Genomic DNA, 24089 nt, shown 5'->3' with positions numbered 1-24089 from the left:
TCCTTTGTGTCTCTGTCTCTGTATCCATCTTTTTGTCCTCTCTCTCTTTCCTTCTCTACTTCTCTGTCTGTATCTCTGTCTCTTTCCGTCTCTCTCTTTCTCATCTCCCTCCCCTCCTGCCCCACATAACCAGAATTCTTTTTCTTTTCCAGACTAAAAATCCTCATTAAGCATGATCTTAACTCCTCCCACAGTCTTGATTATCCTCTGGCTCTCACCTGTCAATATGACCATCATTAACAATTCTATGTTCCACATGTTCTATACTTCCAGATCCCCTCTTTCCAGCTGTAGCATCCTAGCACTCTATTAAAGACAATTTTCCTAACTCCCACTCTTCCCAGTACTCCAGGCTGCCTCTCCAAGTGCCTTCCCAGGAGTCAAGCATCACTAGGAGAGGTAAATTATAGCTCTTAGGACATCAAGGAGCGATTTTGTGAAATTCCCAAACCCGTGGGTTTTTTCCTGAAAAGTGTGGTAGGCCAAGGGGATGATGTTTCTCCACTGGACAGCAGGTGGCTCCCAAGGTCCTAATTCAGGCTCAGCTCCCCTCCCTTTCCCCCTTTCCTTCCTCTTCTTTTTCAGCAGGATGGATCACAAATGTAAACTTGGAAGAAGCTTCAGAGATTATGATCTCCAACTTTCTCATTTTACAAACAAGGAAATCGAGTCCCAAAGAGGGCCTCTGAGATCTAGGTTTTCAGGCTGTGAAGGAAGATTTTTAGACCCAAATAGAATGCTGGCTGGCCACTAGGGTGAGAGCATTTTGTAATTTTCCTAGGTCTGATGCTTTGCCCAGTCCTCCAAAACCATCATTTCCTGACAGTTTGGGTACCTGGCAATTTTCTACAACAGTCATATTCACATTCACCCACTTGGCTGAGAGATGTACAGGATACAAAGTCTTGCTGTTTCATATTTTGTAATTACAAAGAAGCTTTTGACTTGGTAGAGAAAGACTGTCTTAAAGACTAGTGGAACAGAATGAGACAAACACTTTGAGACATAGCCCGCATGTGGATTTGTTTTGCCTGACTATATTTATTACAAAGGAAGGATTTTTTAGGGGGCTGAAGATAGGAAGAAAGAGAGGCATCTTAAGGAAACTTAATTTGGATGACTTGGCTTTAAGGAGAGGAGGTTAAAAAGGCATTGGGGGGGATAGAGCACCAGTGAATCATTTAAAAATACTCATAAGAGAATAGGCAGAAGGTCAGGAGGGGACAGAGACAAGCAGGGTAGTGTTAGTTCTTCCATGTTCAAAAGGAAATAGGCCTTTAAAAACCCAAACTGCACACAGTGGAGGTTCATAGGTTTATATGTAGTTCTTTTTTTCTTTTTAGTACTAGGAAATGTTCTTGTTTATTGATGCTTGTCAAGTTTATTAGGATAATAAAAAAGGAAATATCATCTTTACCAGATACAGCCTCCCCCAAGGCTTTCCCCAATAATATGCTTCAAATGCATATTTTTAGATTCAGATTCTTTGATTGATGCAACCATAGAGATGACTTTGTTCAATGAGCCACTGGATGTCAGCATCACTGGAGGCAAAAACCAGATAGATAGGCTCACTGAAATTGTTTTTCTCTGCTATAATGGAGGCTATCCTGCATTGGAATCCAAACGAAAGGGGGTTTCCCTATAGATTGTAGAGATCAGAGATTTAGAGATGAAAAGGACCTTAAAAATCACATAGTCCTAGGGGTAGATAGAGGGCACAGAGGTTAGACCTTTGGTCAGTTCAAATCTGACCTCAGACATTTCATACTTCCTAGCTGTGTGATCCTGTCAAGTCACTTACCTCCAATTGCCTCAGCAAAAAATAAAAAATCATACAGTCCAACATCTTCATTTTATAGATGATGAGGCTGAGTCACAGAAAGGGGGAATGTGAGTAATCCAAAAATTCACAGGTAATAAGTGTCAGAGCTGGGATTCTAACCCACATCTCTGGCTCTGAAGGCAGTCACCCATTGATTAGTAGGCTGGGTGTCTGAGTGACTGTGCCATGCTGCTTGTCATAATGGTCCTAGAACATCACAAAAACTCAATGAAATCCACAAGGGTTCCTAAGTGATGGGCCTAGATATCCACACTGCAAAGACCAAATGGACACAGGAAGCAAATTCTTGAGATTATGGTATGCAGTTAGAAGGGTAGCTCATTGAACTAATCTTTCAGTAATTAGTCCTAGTATCCTGAATTTAGACCTGAGTTTTGAGTTCAAATTTTGCCTACTAGTTGAGGGATGCTGATCATTTAACTCCTCCCAGTTTTAATTTCCTCCCATGGCACCTTCCTCCCTAGATTGTGAAGACCAAATGAGATAACATGTCAAGTGCCTGTAAACTTTAAAGTATTATATACTTTATTATAATATAAGTATTATGTGTAATACAATAAAGTATTACACACTTTATATTATTATAAGAATATATTATTGTTGTTATCCTGAATATGGGGGGTGGAGGACTAGAGTTCAGAGTTGAATGAGAAGGAAGGGAAGAAGGAATAAGCACTTAATCAAGCTCCTATTATGTACCAGGCACTGTGCTAAACATTTTACAAGTATTATTAATTTTTTTTGAGGCAATTTGGGTTAAATGACTTGCCTAGAGTCACACAACTAGGAAGCATTAACTCAATTCCTCTTGACTTCAGGACTGGTGCTCTGTCAACTGTGCCATCTAGCTACCTGGACAAATATTATTTCATTTAATTTCTGCAAAATCCCTATGGGAAGCTGCTATAATTATCTTTATTTTATAGTTGAGGTTAAATGATTAGAAGGATCACTCAGCTAATAAATATCTGAGGCTGAATTTGAATTTGGGTCCTCCGACTCATGCCCAGACTCTTATTTCCTTTGCTCCTTTACTGATTGAACAAGATCACATTTTAAGAAATTATGTAATGGTTTCAAATTATGTCAAACTGAACTTTGCTTCCTACTTGCTCCCTCTTTGGAGTTTCTTTTTTCCTTTTGTTGAAAAAAATTTTAGAAAATGATAGTTCATAAGAGACACATAAAACAGAAATTAAGAAATACAAAAAAACCCTAAAAATGACTGAAAAAGTCATTGACTTGTCAATGTGTCAGTGACTTGACACAAGCCACAGAATCTGACATTCAAAAGACTCTCTTCATCCCATGATCTGTTTTGGAGAAATTCACATCTGTGAGTACTATATACTATTTCCTTATATCGAATGAATACAAAACTAAAAGAAAACAGTTCTGCAAATAAATGCTATTGTATTTTTGTTCCAAATCCCCAAAGGATATAGATAAAAGAGTTAACAATAAAAGGAACAAATGATAGAATAAGATAAAAATATTGACTGTTAGGAAACTATGGTATAAGAGTAAATATTCAGAGGTGAAAACTTTTTAGCTTCAATCAAAAACTCATTCTAAAATTCCTTCATCAAATTCACTCCATTTACCAAATCACAAACTTTGGAAGCTTGGAGGCAAATTGAGCATGGCAGCTGTGTAGAGTGAACTTGACCTAGCTAACTAGATGGTAGCTCTCAATTCTTGGCTCCGTGTTGGAAAATCTTATTGATCCAGAAGGGAGTACAATTTCAAGACAAAACACAAGAGATTTTTAACATTCTTTATTTTATTCTGTTTTAGTTTTGGACCTGCCAGTTGTTTATTTTTATTATCATTTGTTTTAAAAATAAGTATGTGTTCTGTTTGCCATGGTTAGCATGAATTTCAGGCACAGTCAGTTATCATTTATTAAGTGCCCATCATATGCCAGATGCTGGCAGCACTCCCTAATCCAGCCCGCTCCCCAAAATTGTCCTGGCTCACCAGAAGCCCACAGTCTAATGGAGGAGCTCACAGAAAAGGCAGTTGTTTCTGAAAGCAATTAGTTTGTTTCTTCTTCCCTAACCTGGATTTTTGTGGAGTTTCTTAGTCTTAGGCTTTTAAGGCTCCATGACCAGTATCCTACAGTCATCATGAAATGTAGTGATGGGTTTGGAAAACTCTGCTTTTCTCTGTGGTTTGGTTTCTTCAGTGATGTCTCATTTGTCATCAAATCATTGCAGACTGAATAAGCCAAAGAGCAATTGGACCCATCCCTGATGAATCTTTTCCTTGCACTAAGAGAAAGAGATATGTTTCATCAGCTGAGCCATGGACCATCAGGATCTTCATTATGCTGACATCTTGATGATTTCTTGCATGCTAGAAAATTGGACAAGTAGTCTCAGACCAAAGCCACAGTGCAAAGAAGTGGTCAGCCATTGACCAGCTCAGACTCTCCCTATAATTATACTCTTCAGAAGTACCTTTGGAGTTGTCCAAAAGAATCCACTGACCCAAACCACCTGTTGATTTTTACGATTTATCATTCATTCACCTTCCCCTTCTCCAACTACTTGCTTTTGTTGTTGCCAACTTGCCTCATTGACTAGCAACACAAACCAAGCTTTCACTCACTTCTCCCCAAGCCTATCTTTTTAAGCCAATATTCTCCAGGAGAAGATCTTCAACACATGAGATTCTCCAGGCTCACAAAAATTATAGCTGCGGGTGACCCCAGAAATGTGGTGTGGTGGAAAGGTTCCCAGTTGCAGAATCAGGGCAGATCTGGATCGAAAACTCTCCTCTGAGGCTTGCTAGTTGTGTGAGTAGTCAGAGAAATCAACTCTTTGAGCCTCTATTTCCTTATCTGTAAAATGAGATACTAATACACCTAATATTTCTTACACAGGATTGTTTCCAGGAAGCAAAAAAATGAATATCTGTGGAGTGTTCTGCAGACTTTAAAGTACAGTGTAAATGTTAGCTGGGATGCTCATATAAAGACAGATGGTGAATACAAGCAGGTTGCAGTCGGTTTCCAATGCTGCACTAAGTGTGAGAAGCTATTGTCCTTACCCCTGGGCAGCCTAGCTTTCTAGGGGGCTGAGATCTGGTTCTGCTGGGAGGGGCTGGCCACCTGCTGTTCCCAGAAGATAAATAAATACCCAGGAGCTTTGGGGTTTGGTGCTCCCTGCCTCCCTCTTTCCCCTTCCCAATCCCCAGCCCCCTTGCTCCCCATTACATTGCCTACTGTCCCCTATGGGCTCCTCCTTCTTTGCTCCAAAAGCAAAGAATAGCAGATGGATGGCCTCAGTAATATTTAATGAAATATTAAAAAGACTAAGGGAAGGACTCTGTGGAGGATTTATAGAGGAATGGGAACAAGCATTGCCCAAGATGAGGATGAGAAGGCTTGGAAGGGCTGCCATCTGCCCCACACCGATGAGATCATAATCCATTGAGAAATGGGAATATTAGGCACTTAAATGGGGGGAGGGGAGACTGAATAGGGAAGGGAGCCATGCAGAGGAAAGCAGGACCTTTAACTTGTGTTTGTGTGTGTGTGGGGGGGGTGATCTCTGGGGGAAGAAGGAATGTCAAGAGCTGGGCAGTCAAGAGCTGGGCTGTCCCAGGGACCCTCCTCCCCAGTGCCTTGTCATGGGGAGGGGGTAAGCTCTCAGAGTGATCAGATCTTCCCAGGCCCCTCAGACCTCATTTACCTTAGAATAATTCCCATTAAGGATGAGCGTTCACATCTATAAAACCCTTCAAGGTCCACAAAGCATTTTTCCCTTGAAAGCCAGCCCAGGGATCTTATTAATAATGATAGCATTTCTTTCTAGAGGGCTTTTAAAGTTTACAAAGTACTTCCCTTCCAAATGCCCTGTGAGCTAAGGGAGAGAAGTATTGTTATCCCCATTTTGCATCTGAAGAAGTGGAGGTACAATTAAGAGAAGAATTTCATAATCTGTTGTTCACTCCAGATCTAGTAATCTTTGCTACACTTCAATGGTCTTGAAAAAAAAAAGCCAGAGAGATTCTTTTCCCCTTCCCAACCCCTAAAAGATCATCTTGTCCCCAAGATCAGAACAGCCTCTAGTGATCTTCCTATTAAGTAGTTGTTTTTATTTTTTCTCCCACACCAGAGTGAATGCAACTTCCAGGGCACATATACACAATCCACCCAATCAGATCTTGTCTTTGTTGAGAGTCCAACAGACATTTGAAATGACCTGAAACTTCACTGGTATGAGGACATACCTGCATCATATTTCCCATCCCCAACTATAATTGGTAATGTGGCCAAGGGTCCTGAGAGTGGTTCTCCCACTTACATGTCACAGGTGGCACTTAAATCCAGGCCTTCCTGATTCTGAGTCCAGCTCTCTATCCATCATGAAACAATTCTTCTTAGGTACTGATGTGAAATTTCATTTCTGAGTAACATCAACTATTTTTCGAGAATCTGTGATTTTATTCAGATTACAATCCCTTTGTGACTTCATAGATGATATTTGAGACCAGTTGTGATTGAAAAATTCATCAAAAATGTGATGAGACTCTTTCCAATCTAAGTAAATTGGTCCTAGGTAAAAAACAAAGCAAATAAAATACAAACCAAGACATCAATCTCTGCCTGCAACTTAAAGCTTTTGAGGTTGAACAGATCAAGCAAGGTCAACTCTAGGCTGAGATGAGACATCAAAATAGGACATCAGTGGAGAATGATATGCAAAACCTGGAAATATAGAATTCTAAATGATGGAAAGGACCCAAAAATATAGATTGTTAGAACTGAAAAGAACCATAAAATGTGAGAATGTCAGATCTGGAAAGGATGTGAAAACACAGAATGTCAGAGCTGGGAGGAAGCCAAGAACATAGAAAGTTTGAAAGCAGAACATAGAACTTTTAGAGTTAGGAGAGACCCAAGAGATTCTACTCCTATTAGACTTTGTTGCCCAGAGGAAGAAACTGCATCTCCATCTCTAGATTGGGCTGGTAAAGAAGTTTAACTTGAAAAAAGAATGACAGAGAAATACCAGGTGCCATCTCAGAGTCAAAACCAAATCAAGGCTCCCCATGATTCTTGGATCATAACTTCAGAATCATTTTGACTCTTCTTTTTTCTCTCATCTCCTGCCCTCCCTTTTAAAATCCACTAATAGATTTCATAGGTTTGGTCTCCCCAACAATTCCCACACTGACCCTCTCCTCTATACTCTCAAGCCAACACCCAAGATCAGTTCTCATCACCTCTTTTTTGGAGTACTTTAATAGTTTTCTTTTAAAAATTTGTTTTTAATTAACAATAATTGACTTTCTCCATCACCCCACCAATTATTGAAGAAAGAAAAACAAAAATTAAATCCTTGCAGCAAATATGCATAACCAAGCAAAACACATTTTCACTTCAACAGTATCCAAAAAACATGTGTCATTCGGCACTTAAAATAGCCTTGTCTTAGTTTCTGCTTCCTAGCTCTTTCCTCTCTTATCCATCTTTTACATAACTGCCCCAAAATATGTTCCCAAGAAATAGGCCTATATCACTCCTCCACTCACAAGCCTTCAGTGGTTCCCTATTGCTTTTAGGATTAATACAAATTTCTCAGACTGACATTCAAGGTTCTTCATACTTTAGCTCCTATTTGCCTTTCCAGTCTTCTTTTTCTTTTTTGTTGTTGTATTTTTTTCCCTATCTGTGACTTGGTTGGTATAGGAAATTCCTACCAACATAGATCTGTAATTGTTCTGCAATTTAAAGTTTTAGAGGGTTGCTTGGGAAGCTAAAAGGTTGCATGTTGTGTCACACGATCCCAATGTGTCCAAGACCAGAATCTAAGTTTTCTTATCTCTGGGGCTCACTATCCCATTATTCCATGTGGTTTCTACTTCTCTCCTTGTCTGAACTCTTATGTTCTAGCCAAAGCTGGCCCCCACTCAACGTTCCATCTCCTGCCATTCGCCAAGCCTGGAATACACTCCCTTCTCACTTCTGTCTGGCAAAATCCTTTTTCTCCTTTAGGTCTCAGCTTAGGTTCAAAATAGTTTAGGCAGATATTAATAAGGGGTTGCCCTATAAAACTTCCCCTCCAGAGAAGAAATCTCAGGTTTCTTCTTTAATTTCTCATCATTTTTCTCAATTCCTTCATTCCTTTAGACAGGCCTTAGGAAGGTAATGAGGATTTGGGTTGGGGAAGATGATGCTGACATAGAATTGATAAATGAACACTCAGGGACTCACATGTGCTTGTGATTTTATCAGTGTGATCCTTCTTCCCTCCAATTCGTGCTTGCCCACTCTGGCTGGTCCTGGTCCATATCCATTCACCAGAGGGCTTTCACTATTTCTCTGGGCATCCAGATGGCTGGCCACTGGAAAGTAATGAACCCCTAGCTCTAGCCACATTACTAGTCCATTTTCTTTTTCTTGCATACTCTTCTTCTTCTTCTTTTTTTTTTTTCCCCCTGAGGCTGGGATTAAGTGACTTGCCCAGGGTCACACAACTAGGAAGTGTTAAGTGTCTGAGGCAGGATTTGAACTCCAGTCCTCCTGAATTCAAGGCTGGTTCTCTATCCACTTCGCCACCTAGCTGCCCCCTAGCTGCCCCCTAGCTGCCCCCTTTGCATACTCTTCTTTGGCAGTTTGTTACTCCTATTTTTCTTTGACAGTTCTTTATTTATGATTTAGTCTCCTCATACCCATTCTTCCACATCTCATTGTTCTCTGAGAAATACTCATTTTTAATGTTTTCAAGATTGTAGTATGCCCATGACTTTTGGGCATATAATAAACATACACAAATCTAACCAATACATATATATATAAAAGCACATATATGCCCCATTCAAATACCTATGTAGATACATATGTATATTACATAAAATACACACATATGGTTGTTTTACATATAGATATATAGATAGATAGATAGATAGATAAGCACATACACATAAGCACATGTATAGTCCTTGTGGACTATATAGTAGTATAGTTACATGGATTTAATCAATCAATAAACATTTAATAAATACCTGCTATATATATATAAGGCATTGTGTTAAGTGCTACAGATACAGAAAGAGATAATAAACAGTACCTGCCTTCAAGAAGGTTACAATCTAAAGAGAGAGACAACATGCAAACAAATATATACAAAGTAACCTATGTACAGGATAAAAGGGAATAACTAACAGAGGAAAGGCAGTAGAATTAAGGGGATGGGGAAGGCTTCCTGTAAAAGGTGGGATTTTAGTCAGGGCATAAAGGAAGCCAGGAAGATTAGTAGTTGGAGCAGAAAAAGGACAGAGTTCCAACCCCATGGTGGACAGCCACAAAAAATGTCCAGAGTTAAGAAATGGAGAATCTTGTTTGTGGAACAGTCAGGAGGCCAATGTCACTAGATGGAAGTGTACATGTTGGGAAGTAACATATAAGAAGATTGGAAAGATAAGAGGGAGTTAGTCTGTGAAGAGATTTGAATGCCAAACAGAGCATTTTCCATTTGTTTTTTTGAGGCAATAGGGAGCCACTGGGGTTTATTGAGTGGGGGTGGTGACACGATGGGACCTGAGTTTTAGGGAAATCACTTTAGTGCCTGAATGGAGAATAGACTGGAGTGGGGAGAGACTTGAGGCAGACTGACCCACAGCAGGCAGTAATCCAAGTGGGAAGTGATGAGGACCTGTACCACTGCCAAAGGAGAGAAGGGGTATAATATTGGAGAGTTGTTGCAGAGGTGAAACTGCCAGGCCTTGGCAACAACTGCAATGTGCAGGTGAGTGAGGGTAGGTGAGGAATTCATGAATGTCTCCAGATTTCAGGCCCCAGGGATTTCGAGCTGGTTTAATTACCTGATGTGAAAAGTAGGAGAATAGTAGCAACTGGGTCAAGTCAATTGGGAAGGACATTCGTGGTGGAGCGCTATAGGATTTTGTGCTGGCTCTGTGTTGTTTATAAATTTTTTCAATGACTCAGCTAAAGTAATAATGATGTGTTGGTCAAGTCTGCAGATAATACAAAAAATGGAAGGACTAGCTAATTTGGTGAATGATAGTCAGTATCTATAATGACTAATAATAAGGAGATTTAAATAATATCTTAAAGTTTGCAAAATATATAGTATAAGGTTGGATTATTGCTGTGATTATAGGAAATGATGAGGAGGTAGAATTAGAAAAAGTTGGAAAGACTTGGACTTATGAAGGAAGATGTTATCTATTTTCAGGGAAAACACAAACAAGCATAGTACAATCTTACATAGATGTTTATGAGTGTATATGTATATATATATATATATTATTTGTGTATGATTATAGTTAGTTATGATATGTATGTGTGTATGTATGTATATGTGTGTGTATATATATATATCTGCATTTAATTGTTTTCTTGGGGGAGAGGGAGGAAGAAAAGGGAAAAAAGAAGAAAATGAGAAGTGCATAGCAGAGAACAAAGGAAACCTACAAAGAAGCAAAAAAAGATGGACAGTTCTAAACACAAGGTATAGTATTTATTATATAGGCTTTCTTGAAATGGAAATTTATTGCTTTATATTTTGAATATGTTCTTTTATGATCTGCTGTATATATGACAATTCTTTTTCTTTTCCTCTTTTGAATTTAGATTTAAAACAAACTTTAAAAAAAGTTTGTAAAGCACTTTACATATGTCATCTCATTTCACAACATGAGATCTGAAGAGTTTGACAGACTATAATGGGCCAAATGATGGGCATAAAATGTAATATTATACAATTGGGTTTTAAAAAATTACCTACCCAATTTTAGGATATGGAGAGTTGACTAAACAATTTGAAAAAATTTCTGAGGATTTTAGTAGTCAAGCGTGTCACAGAAACCAAAATAACTAATACAATCATAGCTAATACCAGAGCAGTGAAGGGGCCTAGTGCGTAAAGAGAGCACTGGCCATGGATCCTGGCAGATCTGAGTCCTAGTATGGCCTTAGACACTTATTAGTTGTGGGACTCTGGGCAAATCATGTAACTGCTATGTGCCTCAGTTTCCTCAACTGTAATAATAGCACCTGCCTCCCAGGGTTGTTGTGAGAATCAAATGAGGTAATAATTACATAGCACTTAGAATGGTGCTGGCACATAATAGATGCTTCATGAATGTCTGTTCTCTTCCCTTCTCCTGCCATGGAAGGTACAGGGTGCTAAATAAAAAGGGAGATAATCTTACTGTCCTCTGCCCTGTTTAGAACACGACTGGACTACTGAGTTCAATTCAGCATCATATACGCCAAATAATAAAAAGGACATGCCCAATTTGAGAGCATCTTGAGAAGGGTGGCCAGGATGGGAGAGAGAACAAAAGGCCAGGCCTTAAAAGCACTGCTGGAAGAAGCTGGAGATATTCAGTCTAGAGAAAAGAGGACCTAAGGGAAGACCTCAGGGATGTTAGTAAGTCTTAGAAAAATTGTAATATAGAAGGTGGAGTTCTCTCACCTCAGAAAAGAGAGCCAGAAGCAAGAGGTGGAAACCAAAGAAAACAATGAGATAATCTTTAGAACCATCCCAAAGTGGAAGGGGTTGCCTTGGGAGACAGGGGGTTTTTTCACTGAAAAGCTTCATTTGGAAAGTGTATTATGGGTGATGAGGGACACAGGAGAGGTAAGTTCACATGGAGGTTGGACTAAAGGACCTTCCATGACTGAGATGATGGAGCCCTGTCACACTCAAATATCACCCCCTTTCTCTTTTTTCCTTCTTATGTCTCTGTGTCTGTGTCTATGTTTCTCTTTCTCTGTCTCTCTCTGTCTGTGCCTGTCTCTTTTTGTCTCTGTCTTTGTGTGTGTATGTCTCTGTCTGTCTCTGTCTCTCTGTCTCTGTCTCTCTCTCTGTCTCTGTCTCTCTCTGTCTCTCTGTCTCTCTCTGTCTCTGTCTCTCTGTCTCTGTCTCTGTCTCTCGGTCTCTCGGTCTCTGTCTCTCTCTGTCTCTCTCTCTCTGTCTCTCTCTCTCTCTCTCTCTCTCTCTCTCTCTCTCTCTTTCTCTCTCTCTCTCTCTCTCTCTCTCTCTCTCTCTCTCTCTCTCTCTCTCTCTCTCTCACACACACACACACACACACACACACACACACACACACACACACACACACCCTAGGTTTTTCAGGGCTGCTGCTGGCAATGACCATAGACGACTTTCCAGAGACAGCTATTATTTCAGGTCCTCAGTCTCAATGACTAAGTGGGGAGCCCTGTTCTGAATGTTCTAGTCTACAAGCCTTTAATCTACTTTGTTGCTGTTGTGTGTGTTGTTGTTTTTTTGATGGTGACCCCTTGGGCAGCCTGGGGAAGTCCACCTTTGCACCTTATGTATAAAATAAAATACATAGGGATATCAAGGACATCTATTGTAGTAAAATACAATTACTAAAATATATTTTTTTAAAAAGAGCAAGAGCAGAGACCCCAGGTTAAGACCCTTTTTGTCCTGGAGCAGCTTTATAATCCTCCCCACCCCCAAGCCCTGGCCTTTGTAAGCAGAAACCCAGAAAAATGCCATCCCAGCTTTTGCCTTCCTTCTGTCTCGGAAGGAGGTGGAATTGATCCTTCTCGGATGTGCAGTCAGTTCTGGGCATGGGGGAGCGAGCAGCCCACCCGGGAGCCAGGGTCAGCCTCAGCAGCCCCAGCCTCCAGTGGCTGCCAGCACTGGGAGGGGCCAAGCCTGGCAACCCAGGCCAGAACAGCAGGAACCCTAAGCCTGGGACTCAGGAGCGGGAAGCTCAGGCCCCCAACTTGCTGTGTGACCTTAGCAAGCTTGTTTTCTCTGGCCCTGGGATTCCTTAAAGCATCTCTAAGCTTCCCCCTAGCTCACCATTCTGTGTTTTAATTGTGGGCACTGTCATTCAGTGTGAATGTGGTGGAGGGTTTGGATGAATTTCTTTTTTGTTTTTCTTTTGGTATTTGTTGTTACCTACAACTGGGTGGTGCAATGAATAGAACCGTAGGCCTAGAGTCAGGAAGATCTCAGTTTAAATTTGGCTTCAGTCATTGACTAGCTGTGTGATCCTGGGCAAGTCACTTAACCCTTTCTGCTTCAGGTTCCTCATCTGTAAAATGAGCTGGAGAAGGAAATCATAAACCGCTCTAGTATCTTTGCCAAGAAAACCCCAAAAGGGGTCATGAAGAGTCAGAAATGACTGAAACAATTAAACAACAGTAATTCTTTATTTCAAGGGATAATTTGTTGCTTAGGGAAGGGAAAAAGAAATGTTCAGAAATGAAAGTAGTGGGAGTAATCAACAGAGCCCCTTCTCCATCTGTGGGACCCTATATCACCTCTATTACAAATATAAAGACACCAAAAATATTCTAGCTTCTGGCATCTTGCTGTAAGTTGCCTTAGAGTTTTTATGCTTTGTAGTTATACTGGTACAGCAGAAAGGGCACTAGATTTGGAGTCAAAAGACATGAGTTTGAGTGTACTTATTTAGCTATATGACCTTGGGGAAATCTCAATCTTTTCAGGCCTCAGCTTCCTCATCTGTGAAATGGGAATAATAATTGTTAGCATTTTTAGCATCCTTGACCTCATTTTATCCTCACAGGGTTATTATTACCTCCATTTTATAAATGAGGGAATTGAGGCAAAAGGCTTAAGTGTCTTGCCCAAGGTCACACAGCTAGTAAGTTTCTGAGGCCAGATCATCTTAGGTCTTCCTGACTGCAGATCCCCCTAGCTGCCTCAAGAATCCTTGTTTTATGTACCTTTTTACAAGGCAAGCACTTTGCAAACCTTAATGTGTGTCATGAAAATAAAAACTAATATCCTTAAGTCAGGCTTTCTTCTGGCCTCTTCTTAAAGGAAATGAGACTGAAACCCCCCCTCCCCCACTGTGGTGGTTGTGAGGTTAACAATAACTTGAACAAAAACAATAAGTTGAACAAAAAAGTGCTTTCATTAAGTGTAAAGGACTAGACACAGGTAAGGTATCCCTACTATTATTTAGTCTGAGAAAAGGACTATAGGATGGTCCAATCCCAGTGTCTCCTTGAGCCACAAACCTCCCCATAGGGCTCTTAAATTTAACATCCCTTCTCTGACATGCTCCCCTTCCCCCAACCTAACCTTCCAGCACCAGAAGTTGCTGTTAAATAAATAATCCATTAACAGGTTTCTCCTCTCCAGAATTGGTTGCACATCTATTAATCATGTTGTAAGAGATAGAAATCACCTCCCAAGGCCCAGTTACAAGATAAGGGCTGCCCGCAAGATGCTGCTCCCTTGAGTGCCAGTTCCTGGCAGGCTGGGGAAGGGGAGGAGGTCAGAGTCTAGCTCTGAAGGCCTCAACTGGTGGCCTGATTTTCTCTGGGATCAAGGCTAAAGGCATTTCCACTGCCCAGAAAACCAGCCTCAAATTATGTCCACGGTCAGCTTCTCCTTCCATGAACACTGGCCCAATCACACAGCTCAGAGGATGTTGCTCTAAAGGGGACCTTCAGTTATGAACATAGGAACAAGGGATGTTAGAGAAAAGGTTTTAAGGATTAGAGACCCCTAAGTCTAAATCATGTTTCCCGCCCCCCAAATACATACACACACATCTTGCAGATAAAAAACCTGAGGCTCATAGAGGTCAAATGATTTATTCAAAGTCATAGAGCAAATTAGGGGCAGACTGGCAGGGCCAGCACTGGACCTCTGATTTCATTGGTACAGGGAATTCCTGAGAGGGGAAGCTCCCTCTACTACTGTGTGTAAATACCTTTTCTGCAGCTGATAGTCTTAAAGGGTAGCCTAGAGCAGTGATGGGAACTGCAGTGACAACCACAGTGATTTAGAAAACTGCCAATATTATGATGTATCTTTATTTCTTTTGTTAAACATTTTCAAATTACATTTTAATTCAGTTCTGGCCCTACCTGACCTGTGGATCCTCAAGTTTGACAGGTGGCCTAGAGTATTTAAGAGAATGACTTATCCAGGATCACAGGGACAGGATTTGCACTCAAGTTTTCAATGCCAGCTCTCTCTCCACTACACCACGCTATTTCCCTACTCTCTGGATACCCACAGAAAGAGTAAGATAATTGCAATTGACTAGACTGAGCTTGTGTTTCTCTCCCACCCCACTCCCCCCCAAAAGGTTTTCTGGGTTAAGATCTGAAGTTTCTCCAGACTTAGGGCTGCTGAGCCATTCTCCCTTGGTCCTTCCCTTCCAGGGGGCACCTCCGTCATGCAGTTCTGCAGTTTGTTCTTATTTTCTAAGTCCTGTACATGACCGGAGGGGAGCTGGAGACTGGGTGGATAAGTGGTGGGACTTCTGGATTTCCCCTTCCCCCAGTGTCCTCCTCTCAGGGTAAGAATGATAACTCCCTGCCACGGCGCCACTGGAGCACACTTTCTAACCGGATTTGGAAGAGCTCTCATTCTCTGGGCTGTCTGACTGCAACCAGCCAGCTGTATCATTTCCCTTTAAATTATTCATGCACCTTTCTGCATCCCCCCTCCCTTCTCTCCCTCCCCCTCCCCAAGGGCTAAACCCACAGGGTTGTTTTTTGCAGGCCTGTCAGAATTTTTTCTGCTGACTTTTTTTTTTTTTTTTTTTTAAAGCTCTGCTGGCCTAAGAAAGACCCCGAATAATGTTCCCCTCTCCAGGACTAGGCCAGAGAAAAAGCTGCATTGTAACACACACACACACACACACACACACACACACACACACACACACGGCCTGAGAACTCAGGTGTATGCTTGTATCAACAGCATGATTCTTGGAGTTAGCAGACTTGAGTTCTAATCCTAGTACTGATACTTACAAAATACACGAACCTGGACAAAATGACTTTATTCCTTTGGGCCTTAATTTGTTCATCTATACACTGGAGATAATAATACTCACATCAACTTTCTCACGGACTTGTTTGGAGAGGCTTTACAAACCTTAAGCACTACAGAAATGCTTCTATTACTTACAATTGTTCTGTGAGCTTCTTGAAACACCTCTCAGTGTCTAGTGATGCTTTCACTGATCAGAGGCTGAAGGGGCCAGCTGGACGCTAGTAAAGTATTGTCTTTGCTTCCTGATGCAGGGAAGTCCTTCCCTGTCCTGCTCTGCCTTTCAGGGGCTTCTGAGGTAGAGGAAGAGGAACACTTTGAAAGCGTCCTGTTCCTTCCTATGCAGTTGTCCAAAGAGAAACTGGAGATCCATAACTGCCAGAGTGGGTCATGGTGCCTGAAATTTCACCTTTACAGAGTCCATGGGATTTGTTACGGTCTGTGATGGTATGGTTCTAAGCCTGGATCCTCCATGTTCTGATGTAGGATAGGAAGTAGCATCAGATGGATGCTAGAGTATGGAATGATAGGACATTCTGGGAGGGACCTTAGGATCTGGAATGTTAGGAGGGAGCAGAAGATGTCAGAAGCGGGAGGGACTTTATTAGGCATCATCCCTCTGATGCAGTTAGCCCCTTATTTTATAAGTGAGAAAACTGCCCTTCAGAGAGAAGTCCCACAGTGCCTGACAGTCTGCCCTGGAGTCTGGCTTTCTCCTTCCTTTGGTCCAGTCTTCTCCCCAATGTTCACACTTTTAGCTGGGCTTTCATACAGCTTGAATATAGCAAGAAGACCCAGGCTGCCTCTCACCATCCCAGTTCTCTTTCTCTGAGATAACCAGACAAGTTGTGCTTCTCCATAGCATCAGAAGAGCAGAAGGATGTTTTTGCCGTTTTTATTTAAGCCACCGACACCTCAGGGCCCCAGCCTTCTTCTCATTCAGCCATCATTTGGCAGGAAGTTGGAGTCGGTGGAAACTTTCAGCTCCTGTCAGGGTATTTATAGCCATGTTCTCTCAAGCAGTTGGGAGGTTTTTTTGGCTTTTTTTTTTTTCCAGTTTCATATAATTTTTCACTTCACAGTAACACAAGATTTTTTTGTTGTTGATGTTTTTAAAAAAAGAAAAAAGAGGAAATAAAAAGGCATATGGGAAGATGCAGAGGAGGAGAAACTGGCCTTTACCTTTAGGGCAGAGAGAGACTTGGAAAGGGTGGGAAAGCAAAGGGGCTCTTAAGGCGGAAGGGGAGCTGGGATCTCACTGAGCTGGTGCATCTCCCTGAAGATGGCACAACTCTTTGTCAACCCAGTTCTTAACTTACCTGGTATTGAGGTCGAGAGAGCAAGAGGGAGACCAAGTTTCCCTTTCTAGATCAGAAAGGATGTCTCAGACTGTGGCTCAAGAGCAGGGCCTCGGGGTTCAGAGTTAGGGGATGGACGCTGCATTGGAAATTGGAATCCAAGAGCCAGGGGGGAGATATATATGTATATATACAGGGATAGATAGATAGATAGATAAAGACTAGAACCTTAGAGTGTATGGTCTAAAGTTGACTGGATTTGGCACCAGATACCAGGATCAGATACAGGGAAGATGGGGGGGACAGAGACTGGAGATCCGGTTGAGAGCTAATGTCCTAGAGGCTAGTCACTGGGGGTCAAAGTCGGGGTCAAAGTCCAAAGGATTTTGAGACAGGAGTCAGACATGTTGCTTTACTCCAGTGGGATCCAGGATCAACATTATAATTCCTGATACTCAGTGAAAACAACTGAAATGTAGCTCTTTCCCTAAAGTAAAAAAGTTGGGGCAGCCAGGTGGCGCAGTGGTTAGAGCACCAGCCCTGAATTCAGGAGGACCCGAGTTCAAATCTGGCCTCAGACACTTAACACTTCCTAGCTGTGTGACCCTGGGTAAGTCACTTAACCCTAATTGCCTCAGGGGGAAAAAAAAGTAAAAAAATCAACTATCTGGAAATTAGGCAAAGGAAACACTATCCTTGTACACAGCATAGTATAGAGACTCTCAAACTAAAGTCTCAGGACCTCTTAATGTTTTTAAAAAATTATTGAGTTCCTCCCAAAGAGCTTTTGTTTATGTGGGTTTTTTCTTTTGACATTTATTGGATATTTATATTTGATTGATACTGATTTATTGATATATTCACATTGGAAATAAAAAAATCTATTAAGATTATATTAATTATTGATGTTAATTAAGATAATATTAATTATCATGAAAGTAGTTTTCATCCCATTGGCTCCCTAAAAAGGGTCCGAAGTTCCCAGGTCCCACTTTGGAACCACTGAATAGTAGAAAGAACACTGAAGACCTATGAAGTGCAGCAGCAAGATGATGCTGTGCACAGAGGACTATGCCTGCAGTTAAGAAGTCTTGAGTTCAAATCTTACTTCAGACACTAGTTCCATGACCCTGAGCAAGTCATTGAGCCTGTTTCCTCATCTGTAAAATGGGTCTTGTAACAGCAGGGTTATTGCAAGTTTCAAATGAGATGACACACATAGAGTTGCTTTGTAAATCTTGAAGTGCCATTTAAATTCTAGTTTTCTATTCTCTTCCCAGCTCTGTGACACACTACTGTGATCCTAATCAAAACAATTCCCATTCTGGGCCTCAGTTCCTTCATCTATAAAATGTTTGGTTTTACAAGCTCAATGGTTTCTTCTTGCTCTGCCCTTCTGTGTTCTAAGGGCCCTCCCAGCTACGAAGCCTCACGTAATAAGCGCCCTCTCAGCTACGACGCCTCACGTAATAAGCGCCCTCTCAGCTCCGACGCCTCACGTAATAAGCGCCCTCTCAGCTCCGACGCCTCACGTAATAAGCGCCCGCTGAGCTCCGACGCCTCACGTAAAAAGCGCCCTCTCAGCTCCGACGCCTCACGTAAAAAGCGCCCTCTCAGCTACGACGCCTCAAGTAAAAAGCGCCCGCTCAGCTACGACGCCTCAAGTAAAAAGCGCCCTCTCAGCTACGACGCCTCACGCAATAAGGGCCCTCTCAGCTCCGAAGCCCCACGCAATAAGGGACCTCTCAGCTCCGAAGCCCCACGCAATAAGGGACCTCTCAGCTCCGAAGCCCCACGCAATAAGGGACCTCTCAGCTCCGAAGTCTCACGCAATAAGGGCCCTCCCACCTCCGAAGCCTCACGCAATAAGGGCCCTCCCACCTCTGAAGCTTCACGTAATAAGCGCCCTCTCAGCTCTGAAGCCTCGCGTAATAAGGGCCCTCCCACCTCCGAAGCTTCACGTAATAAGCGCCCCCTCAGCTCTGAAGCCTCACGGAATAAGGGCCCTCCTCTCAGCTCTGAAGCCTCACGTAATAAGGGCCCTCCCACCTCCGAAGCTTCACGTAATAAGCGCCCCCTCAGCTCTGAAGCCTCACGGAATAAGGGCCCTCCCACCTCTGAAGCTTCACGTAATAAGCGCCCTCTCAGCTCTGAAGCCTCACGTTCTAACCGCCTTCCTAGCACAGACACCTCACGTTCTAAGGGCTCTCCCAGTCTCTACACTTCACATTCTAAGCGTCTTCCCAGCACAGACACCTCACGTTCTAAGGGCCCTCCTATCTCCAAAGCCTCACGTTCTAAGCGCCCTCACAGCTTCAAGGCCTCACGTTCTAAACGTCTTCTCAGCTCCAAGGCCTCACGTAATAAGGGCCCTCCTATTTCTGAAGCCTCACGTTATAAACACCCTCCCAACTCCGAAGCCTCACGTTCTAAGCGCTCGCCCAGCTCCAAAGCCTCACTTTCTAAGGGCCGGCACAGCTCCGAGGCCTCTCGTTCTAAGCGCCCTCCCATCTCCAAAGCCTCACATTCTAAAGGCCCTCACAGCTCCAAGGCCTCACGTTCTAAGCGCCCTCCCAGCTCTGATACCTCATATTCTAAGCGGCCTCCCAGCTCTGAGTCCTCACATTCTAAAGGCCCTCACAGCTCCAAGGTCTCACGTTCTAAGCGCTCTCCCAGCTCCAATACCTCATATTCTAAGCGCCCTCCCAGCTCCAAGGTCTCACGTTCTAAGCGCCCTCACAGCTCCAAGGCCTCACGTTCTAAGGGCTATCTCAGCTCCGAAGCCTCACATTCTAAGGGCCCTCACAGCTCCAATACCTCATATTCTAAGCGCCCTCCCAGCTCTGAGTCCTCACATTCTAAGCGCCCTCACAGCTCCAAGGCCTCAGGTTCTAAGGGCTATTTCAGCTCCAAGGCCTCACGTTCTAAGCGCCCTGCCAGCTCTGAGTCCTCACATTCTAAGGGCCTTCTCAGCTCTAAAGCCTCACGTTCTAAGGGCCTTCTCAGCTCCAAGGTCTCATGTTCTAAGCGCCCTCACAGCTCCGAGGCCTCACGTTCTAAGGGCTATCTCAGCTCCGAAGCCTCACGTTCTAAGGGCCTTCTCAGCTCCAAAGCCTCACGTTCTAAGCGCCCTGCCAGCTCTGAGTCCTCACGTTCTAAGGGCCCTCACAGTTCCAAGGCCTCACATTCTAAGGGCCTTCTCAGTTCCAAGGCCTCACGTTCTAAGGGCCTTCTCAGTTCCAAGGCCTCACGTTCTAAGCGCCCTGCCAGCTCTGAGTCCTCATGTTCTAAGGGCCCTCACAGTTCCAAGGCCTCACGTTCTAAGGGCCTTCTCAGCTCCAAGGCCTCACGTTCTAAGGGCCTTCTCAGTTCCAAGGCCTCACATTCTAAGCGCCCTGCCAGCTCTGAATCCTCACATTCTAAGGGCCCTCACAGTTCCAAGGCCTCACGTTCTAAGGGCCTTCTCAGTTCCAAGGCCTCACGTTCTAAGCGCCCTGCCAGCTCTGAGTCCTCACGTTCTAAGGGCCCTCACAGTTCCAAGGCCTCACGTTTTAAGGGCCTTCTCAGCTCCAAGACCTCACGTTCTAAGTGCCCTGCCAGCTCTGAGTCCTCACGTTCTAAGGGTCTTCACAGCTCCAAGGCCTCACGTTCTAAGCGCCCTGCCAGCTCTGAGTCCTCACGTTCTAAGGGCCTTCACAGCTCCAAGGCCTCACGTTCTAAGCGCCCTGCCAGCTCTGAGTCCTCACGTTCTAAGGGCCCTCACAGTTCCAAGGCCTCACGTTCTAAGGGCCTTCTCAGCTCCAAGGCCTCACGTTCTAAGTGCCCTGCCAGGTCTGAGTCCTCACGTTCTAAGGGTCTTCATAGCTCCAAGGCCTCACGTTCTAAACGCCCTGCCAGCTCTGAGTCCTCACGTTCTAAGGGCCCTCACAGTTCCAAGGCCTCACATTCTAAGGGCCTTCTCAGCTCCAAGGTCTCACGTTCTAAGCGCCCTCCCAGCTCCGAGTCCTCACGTTCTAAGGGCCCTCGCAGCTCCAAAGCCTCACGTTCTAAGGGCCCTCACAGCTCCAAAACCTCACGTTCTAAGGGCCCTCACAGCTCCAAAGCCTCACGTTCTAAGAGCCCTCACAGCTTCGATGCCCCACATTATAAGGGCCCTCCTAACTCTGTCTCACATTCTAAGCACTCTCCCAGCTCTGTCTCACATTCTAAGTACTCTCCCAGCTTCAAGGCCTCACGTTCTAAGCACCCTCCCAGCTTCAAGGCCTCACGTTCTAAGCGCCCTCCCAGCTCTGACACCTCATATTCTAAGGGCCCTCCCATCTCCGAAGCCTCACGTTCTAAGGGCCCTCACAGCTCTGAAGCCTCACATTCTAAGGGCCCTGCCAGCTCCAAGGCCTCACATTCTAAGGGCCTTCATAGCTCTGAAGCCTCATGTTCTAAGGGCCCTGCCAGCTCCAAGGCCTCATATAATAAGCGCCCTCTCAGCTCTGACGCTTCACGTTCTAAGCGCCCTCCCAGCTCCAAGGTCTGATGTTCTAAGGGCCCTGCCAGCTCTGAAGCCTCACATTCTAAGGGCCTTCACAGCTCCAAGGCCTCATGTAATAAGCGCCCTCTCAGCTCCAAGGCCTCACATTCTAAGCGCCCTGCCAGCTCCAAGGTCTGATGTTCTAAGGGCCCTGCCAGCTCCGAAGCCTCACATTCTAAAGGCCCTCACAGCTCCAAGGCCTCACGTTCTAAGGGCCCTCACAGCTCCAAGGCCTCACGTTCTAAGGGCCCTTACAGCTCCAAGTCCTCACGTTCTAAGGGCCCTGCCAGCTCCAAGGCCTCACATTCTAAGGGCCTTCATAGCTCTGAAGCCTCATATTCTAAGGGCCCTGCCAGCTCCAAGGCCTCATGTAATAAGCGCCCTCTCAGCTCCAAGGCCTCACATTCTAAGCGCCCTGCCAGCTCCAAGGTCTGATGTTCTAAGGGCCCTGCCAGCTCCGAAGCCTCACATTCTAAAGGCCCTCACAGCTCCAAGATCTCACGTTCTAAGGGCCCTGCCAGCTCCAAAACCTCATGTAATAAGGACCCTCCCAGCTGTGATTTCTTCTGATCCAAGAACCATCCCCTCTCTGCTCTCCTATGTTCTGAGCACCATCCCAGCTCTAATATCATATGCTCTAAGGTCTCTTCTAGCTCTAAAATTCTATATGCCATGGTCCTTCTACCCCACTCCTTTCCACAAATCCCCCCTCACCAACCACAGCTTGTCATGTGTACAGATTATTTGCAGAGCACCCACTCGAGAAAACATGGTTATTTATAAACTGCCAGGAGGCCTCTGGGAGGGTGGGAGACTGCAACCCGACAAAAGCTGTAGCTGAGAGGGAGCTCTATTTTTGGGGGGAGCTATATTCCGAGGCACACTCCCATCTGGCCATTGGCTAGAGGAATGGGGACAAAAAATATAGATATTTTAGCAGGAGTCAGCCCCTTTCCCACCATTAAAATCCCCTTTTCTCACTTAATTAGCAAGTTTACATTCATGATTATGGTGACAAGCACCATCCCTGTTTTACAGATGAGGAAACTGAGGTAGAAAAAGGAAGTTACTCCAGGTCAAACTGTTGGAATATACAATATAGTCTAGTAAAAAAGAGCATTGGAATTGGAATTAGGAGACCCAGGGTAAAGTCCTGCTTCTGCTACTAGCTGTGTAACTTCAGACTAGTCATTCTACTCTAAGAACCTCAATTTCTTCACCTGTAAAGCTGTATTATCACCTATCTCTCAAGCCTGTTGTGAGGATCAAATGAAATAAATTTACACAGTGCCTTTCATACAGTACACTTAATAAAGACTTCCTTCCTTTTTCTCCTTTCCTCCTTTGTGTTCTTTTTTCTTTGCTTCTTTCTTTTATTCTGTCCTTTCTTCCCTCCTCCTTTCCTTATGCATATATGCTTCTTAAATGCAAGGTTTGTTTCATTTTTATCTTCACAGCCTCAGCATCTAGCGCAGAACCTGGCACTACACTAGGCACTTAATAAATGCATGCTGATTGATTGACTGATCACTAAAATGGGAACAACAATCCCTGTCTTGCCAAGCTCACAGAGCAGTTGCGAGGACCAAATGAGATAATGGTTGTAAAAGCACTTTGTAAAGCACTATACACATATGGGTTATTATTTATGCTCCTGAAAAGCATACGGATTAATTCCTCCATTGCACATTTGTCGTGCTGAGTAAAGAGAGGAGTGGAGTGAAATGTAGCTCTTTACCCAAAGAGCATTATCAAAGCTCTTTACCCATTTAATCAGAACAATTCTGCTGAGGCTGAATTTCCTTTGTTGCCCTGATTTCTTGTATTTTTTCCTGCAATGGAGGCAATGAAGGTGGTGACAATGAGCCGAAGACCTTTTGAAGTCATTCAAGAGTAAACGGGGTCTGTACAAACTAAGACGACTTGTCTAGAGGCAGTTTCTGACTTCTGGAAGCTAGCACTGCAGGCGGAAAGGACCATTATGGGTGGAGGCAGGTATAGAGGGGCAGGATAACTTTTTAAAAATTCAAGCATGTGATTTCACTGAGGATAGAGAACTCCGATAAAGAACTCAGACCTATTGAACTCGGCACCTGCCCTGCAGTGAAGTCTTAGAGTGCTGTCTGGGGGCACTGATGGGCTAAGTGATGTGTCCAGGGTTATGGAGCCAGGGTTGTGTCAAAGATGGAACTTCTTGGCATTCTGTAGGCAGCTAATTGGCACAGTGGATGCCACAGTGGAGATAAAATAGACACTAGGCCTAGAATCAGGAAGACCTGAGCCTCAGGCACTTTTAAGTGACCCTGCATTTAACCTCAGTCTGACTCAGTTTACTCAGCTGTAAAATGGGAATAAGAGTCACTACCTTTTGGAATAGTAAAGATCAAATGAGATATTTGTAAAGTGCCTGGTACATAATAGGGTTTAATAAATGCTTCTTTCCTTCCTCCCTATTTATCTAGCCACTATAGTACTCTATAATTCTTTAATATATTTTTATATATTATATAACATTATAATACTCTACTATTAAGCATGATAGTTGAATTATTAGTATTGATATTATTGGTTAATATTAGCTCAGGTTTCCATAGAAATTTAAGATTCACAAAGCATTTTATTTAAATTGTCAC

The 24089-nt window shown here is 43.5% G+C and overlaps 1 protein-coding gene across 1 annotated transcript; it reads left to right on the top strand.

The window, feature by feature from the left end:
* The first annotated feature begins 10240 nt into the window (after positions 1 to 10240).
* On the top strand, positions 10241 to 22205 carry LOC141553610 (uncharacterized). The gene is made up of 2 exons (XM_074285172.1): positions 10241 to 10332; positions 18340 to 22205. The coding sequence occupies exons 1-2, from the start codon at positions 10312 to 10314 to the stop codon at positions 21460 to 21462; spliced, it is 3144 nt and encodes a 1047-aa protein (XP_074141273.1). The 5' UTR covers positions 10241 to 10311; the 3' UTR covers positions 21463 to 22205.
* Positions 22206 to 24089: the final 1884 nt, after the last annotated feature.

Source organism: Sminthopsis crassicaudata, chromosome 2, assembly GCF_048593235.1.
Source record: "Sminthopsis crassicaudata isolate SCR6 chromosome 2, ASM4859323v1, whole genome shotgun sequence".
In the NCBI taxonomy this organism is placed as follows: domain Eukaryota; kingdom Metazoa; phylum Chordata; class Mammalia; order Dasyuromorphia; family Dasyuridae; genus Sminthopsis; species Sminthopsis crassicaudata.
The sequence above is the reverse complement of the archived record's forward strand: the minus strand, read 5'-3'. Positions and strand labels throughout refer to the sequence as shown.

What these genes read in the sequence shown, in the direction of transcription:
- LOC141553610 (XM_074285172.1), top strand. Translation starts at nt 10,312, where the DNA reads ATGGACAGTTCTAAACACAAG. An exon ending in TGGACAGTTCTAAACACAAG is followed by an intron (nt 10,333 to 18,339) that starts GTATAGTATTTA and finishes CTGTGTTCTAAG; the next exon opens with GGCCCTCCCAGCTACGAAGC.